This window comes from Trichechus manatus, unplaced genomic scaffold (assembly GCF_000243295.1).
Source record: "Trichechus manatus latirostris isolate Lorelei unplaced genomic scaffold, TriManLat1.0 scaffold00123, whole genome shotgun sequence".
NCBI classification, from domain to species: domain Eukaryota; kingdom Metazoa; phylum Chordata; class Mammalia; order Sirenia; family Trichechidae; genus Trichechus; species Trichechus manatus.
In genome coordinates, this window is record NW_004444059.1 from 3,674,166 (window position 1) to 3,679,987 (window position 5,822).

General features: G+C 40.0%; 1 protein-coding gene across 1 annotated transcript in view; it reads left to right on the forward strand.

The window, feature by feature from the left end:
* Window positions 1–5,822, forward strand: part of DBX2 (developing brain homeobox 2) — a 38,746-nt gene that overhangs the window by 26,425 nt on the left and 6,499 nt on the right. Inside the window, exon 3 of the mRNA XM_004384601.1 lies at window positions 4,944–5,131. Coding sequence (XP_004384658.1) covers window positions 4,944–5,131 — 188 coding nt within the window. The remainder of the gene's footprint in view (window positions 1–4,943; window positions 5,132–5,822) is intronic.

Consider the following 5,822-nt stretch of genomic DNA (forward strand, 5'->3'; position numbering starts at 1 on the left):
CAAATCAATACCATTTATAACAGCCCCAAGAAGATAAAATACTTAGGAATAAATCTAACCAGAGACATAAAAGACGTATACAATGGAAACTACAAGACACTACTGCAAGAAACCAAAAGAGAACTGCATAAGTGGAAAAACATACCTTGCTCATGGATAGGTAGACTCAACATTGTAAAAACGTCAGTTCTACCCAAAGCGATCTACAGATACAATGCAATCCCGATCCAAATTCCAACGGCATTTTTTTAGGAGATGGAGAAACAAATCAGCAGCTTCGTGTGGAAAGGCAAGAGGCCCCAAATAAGTAAAGCATTACTGAAGAAGAAGAACAAGGCGAGAGGCCTCACGCTACCTGATTTTAGAACCTATTATACCACCACAGTAGTCAAAACAGCCTGCTATTGGTACAACAACAGATACATAGACCAACGAAACAGAATTGAGAATCCAGACATAAATTCATCCACCTGTGAGCAGCTGATATTTGACAAAGGCCCAAAGTCTGTTAATTGGGGGAAAGACAGTCTCTTTAACAAATGGTGCTGGCATAACTGGGTAGCCATCTGCAAAAAACTGAAACAAGACCCATACCTCACCCCATGCACAAAAACTAACTCAAAATGGATCAAGGACTTAAATATAAAATCAAAAACAATAAAGATCATGGAAGAAAAAACAGGGACAGTGATAGGAACCCTAATACGTGGCATAAACAGAATATGAACCATAAGTAACAATGCGCAAGCACTAGAAGAGAGATTAGATAAATGGGAGCTCCTAAAAATCAAACGCTTATACTCTTCAAAAGACCACCAAAAGAGTCAAAAGTCAACCTACAGACTGGGAAAAAAATTTTGGCTATGACAAATCTGATCAGCATCTAGTCTCTAAAGTCTCCAAGATACTGCAAAACCTCAACAACAAAAAGACAAACTACCCAATTAAAAAATGGGCAAAAGATATGAACAGGCACTTCGCCAAAGAAATTCAGGAGGCTAACAGACACATAACAAAGTGCTCATGATCATTAGCCATTAGAGAAATGCAGATCAAAACTACAATGAGGTATCATCTCACCAACAAGGCTAGCATTAATCCAAAAAGCACAAAATAATAAATGTTGGAGAGGTTGTGGAGAGACTGGAACACTTACACACTGTTGGTGGGAATGTAAAATGATACAACCACTTTGGAAATCGATTTGGTGCATCCTTTAAAAGCTCTTAATAGCAGTACCGTACGATCCAGCTATCCCGCTCCTTGGAATATATCCTAGAGAAATAAGAGCTGTCAGATGAATAGATATATGCACACCCATGTTCCTTGCAGCACTGTTCACAATAGCAAAAAGATGGAAACTACCTAGGTGCCCATCAGTGGACGAATGGATAAACAAATTATAGTATATCCACACAATGGAATACTATGCAATGATAAAGAACAACGATGAAGTCGTGAAACATCTTAAGACATGGAGGAATCTGGAGGGCATTATGCTGAGTGAGTTTAGTCAGTCACAGAAGAACAAATATTGTATAAGACCACTATTGTAAGAACTCAATAAAAAGTTTTAACACAGAAGAAAACATTCTTTGATGGTTACAAGGGTGGGGAGGGAGGGTGGGGGTTATTTGCTAACTAGATAGTAGATAAGAATTATCTTAGATGAAGGGAAGGACAGCACACACTGCAGGGGAAGTCAGCACAACTGGACTAAACCAAAGCTAAGAAGTTTCCTGAATACAGTCAAACACTTTGAGGGACAGAGTAGCAGAGGTAGGCGTCTGGGGACTGTGCTTTCTGGGGACATCTAGGTCAATTGGCATAACAAAGCTCATTAATAAAATTGTCTGCATCCTACTTTGGTGAGCGGTGTGTTGGGTCTGAAAAGCTTGCAAGCAGCTATCTAAGATGCATCAATTGGTCCCAACCACCTGGAGTAAAGGAGAATGAAGAACACCAAAGACACAAAGAACGTGTTAGGCCAAGAGACAGAAGGGGCCACATAAACCAGAGACTTCATCAGCCTGAGACCAGAAGAACTAGATGTTGCCCGGCTACCACCAATGACTGCCCTGACAGGGAACACAGCAGAGAGTCTCCGATGGAGCAGGAGAAAGGTGGGGTGCAGAACTCAAATTCTAGTAAGAAGACCAGACTTAATGGTCTGACTGAGACTGGAGGAACCCTGGAAAGCATGGCCCCAGGATTCTCTATCAGCCCAGAACTAAAACAGTTTCTTAGGCCAACTCTTCAGACAGGGATTGGACTGGACTGTGGGACATAAAGTGATACTCATGAGGAGTATGCCTCTTAGCTCAAGTAGATACATGAGACTAAATGGACAGCTTCTGTCCAGAGGGGAGATGGTAAGGCAGAGAGGGTTAGGAGCTAGATGAATGGACATGGGGAATTGGGTGGAAAGGAATAGTGTGCAGTCACAGTATGGGGAGAGCAATTAGAGTCACATAACAATGTATGTATAAATTTTTGTATGGGGAAAAGATTAAAAAAAGAAAGAAAAGGATGTGGTTTCATCTCTGTGTTTTGTGGTTAGATCTAGGGATAGCCCAAGAAAGACCCAAGGCAGTAATAACAGCATCGTAGTATGCTTCTTGTAGGAACTTGAGGTAGGTCATTTTATGAAAACAAGCAAGGTTTGTGTATTGAAAGCAGTGCTAAGAAAAACTGGACAATTAGCAAAGAAGAGAAGAATTTGATATTCTTTATGACAGTTCAAACTCATGCAGACGTGCCTTGGAAGACAGGCCTGGATATCTGCTCCTAAAAGGGCACAGCCTTGAAAACCTTATGGAGCAGTTCTACTCTGCACATATGGGGTTGCCATGAGTCAGAATTGACTCAATGGCAGCTAACAATGCTTGTCATATTTTTTACTCATCCTTTGGTTGTATTCAGGTTTGTTATAGGGAACTGGAACCTGAGGGTTAGATGCGGGAGTTAACACTTTGACCCTCACAGTCACTTCAGATATCTACTTTAGAGACTGAGGTTTGATTTGATCCATGACCTCCAAAATGTTAGTGTATGTCACACTGGAGAGAGCAATTTATTTGTAGATTCCTTTAATGGGAATCCTTTTTCTCGTTACTTAAAAATAACTCATTAAGAAAATGTATTGGTTTCTATTTAAAATTTTAGGGGCATTTAAATGTGTTTTATTTCCCCATTGTTTTATTTTAATGTGTAGATCTTGGCGAAGAAGGGGCTAAAAACAACAGAATCATGAACCCTACTTATAAAACTTCTACTGAAAAAAAAAGATATGTAGATTTTTTTTTTTGCCTAGATTTATAGGTCCGTAAATTTGTTTTAGAATCCTGTAGGGTGGCTATGAGTTGGAATCGACTTGATGGCAATGGGTTTGGTTTTAGTTTATATTGATATAAAGTAGTTTATTAACTCAGAAAATATTTTTTCTTTCTAAAATGCTAGGTTAGTCAGGAACTTCTTGAAGGGATTCCCACCGTGGCACGTTATAACCTCACACTGTTTCAGTTGCCACAGGCCTTAGTCTACCTTCCCAGCTGATCTCCTGCGATCTTCCTACTCATACCCTAAAATCTGGAAATACCAGACTCTGTGAGATTGCTAGATCCACCATGTTTCATACTGCTACATGGCCCTGTAAATGTCAGTCCCTCTGCTCTGTCTGCCTTTTTCTAGACTACCACAAAGAGGAACTGCATTCTTCTAACTGCTCCTCTTTTTTAGGGCCTGCTCTGTTGGCCTCCAGACTCCATGACTTCTTAGCTGGATATAAATGCCCTCTGGCTGTGTTCTGCTGATTGTGGCTGTTTGTATTCTTCTAATGTCTCACCTTATCAACCGTGAGCACCTGACGGATGGATTGTATTCACCTTTGATCATCACTTAGCAGAAACTCACTAACTCAGTCCACTGCCAGTTCATTTCCAAAAAGGTTGCTACAATATTTGCTCATTTTTATTAGAAAATAGAACCAGACTTAAAACGTAGACAGTGGAGAGAAATTCTTCGTCAATAATTCTGCGTTGTGGTTGTGTGTCGTCAAGTCTATTCCAACTCTTATTGACCTTATATGACAAAGTAGAACTGCCCCATAGGGTTTCCTAGGCTGTGATCTTAATGGGAACAGATCACCAGGTCTTTTCTCCCACTGAGCGGCTGTGGTTAGCAGCCCAGCGCTTAACCATTGCACCACCGGGGCTCCTTATAATTCTGTGACAATAACCTATCTTAGTGTTTATTTTTGCCTTTTCAGTCTTTTTTCTCTGCATTTTTACTTAGTTGTAAGCATAGTGTGTATAAAAAATTATAGCATAAGTATTTTCTGTGTTGCTGCCTGATCTTCATAGTCTTCATCTTTAATTGTTCTGTGAAATTTAATAGACTGGATATAATAATTAGTCTATGCATTTCTTTACCTTTGGACATTCATGTGTTCCCCTCCCCCCCAATTTTTAATACATATGGCAGTTGGATAATGACAGGTTGGATACATTTATAAATTAAGAATGCCAGAATCAAAATATCGAGCAAAAGGGCACTCTGGAATTTGAGGACATGGTTACAGGCTGTGTAGGAAATAGCATGTAATAGTTCAGGCTCATAGACCGAACCAGGACAGAGTACAGAAGTCTGTCATCACAGAAAGGGTACCCAGCTATGTTTATAAATATTTCTTCCTTCTCAACTTGATCATTCATACCTGAGTAAAGAAGCAGTTTGGGCAGAGGAGAGAGACCCCCAAAAAGCAGAGAGCTTTCATCAGATTCTCAATGGAGTGTATGACCAAAGAGGTTAAAAAGAATTACTCTAAGTGTGCAGAGTTCAGAGAAGAGATAATAGGTCCATGATACTGTCATGGGAAAGATAGACGGCTTCTCCTCTTTGAAGCTGATAACTGGGCTTTGTGTCTCTTGTTTTTTTCCCTCCAGGAGAAGACAGTGTACTGCCTCTCCTGACACAGGACTCTAATTCCAAAGCTCGGAGGGGCATTTTAAGAAGAGCAGTCTTTTCTGAAGACCAGAGGAAGGCTCTGGAGAAAATGTTTCAGAAGCAGAAATATATAAGCAAAACAGACCGAAAGAAACTTGCCATCAATTTGGGACTAAAGGAATCACAGGTACTAATGAGCAGGAAGATGCCTATGCTCCTGATTTCTGAAGGAGTACAATGAACTCCACTCATTTGGCAAATATTTAATGTACCAGGCATGGTGCTGGACCCTGAGGTGTTATTGCCGTGAATTTTCATAATTTTTAGCGGGTAGAATTACACGTCAAAATTCCTATTTGGAAATAGGTCCATTTGCTGATAGGCCTAGCTTTTTGCCATTGGGCTGTTTAATTCATTCCAAATGAAGAGAAATGCTAAAGGACATGGCATTTACATCATTAGATTGTTTGCTGTGCATTCAGAGAAACAGGCTTAATAATTCCTGACAAAAGCAGGAACCAATTTTCTTGTCTTTCTCTTCATTTCCAATCCAAAAATGAAAGCGTAAACTAATGACTCATAAATACCTCTTAATGGGCTTCATTATTTTCTGCTTTGGATTTAGATCAAGTACAGTCAAGTACTAGTATGACTCATTTTTCTGCTTCTGTCCTATAGGACAGAATAGAGCTGCCACATAGGGCTTCCAAGGCTATAATCTCTATGGAATCAGACTGCCACATCTTTCTCCCACAGAACCGCTGGTGGGTTTAAACGCTGACCCTTCAGTTAGCAGCTGTGCTCTTAACCACTGTGCCACCAGGGATCCTATAAGTTGGAATCAACTCAACAGCTATGTATATATATATATATATATA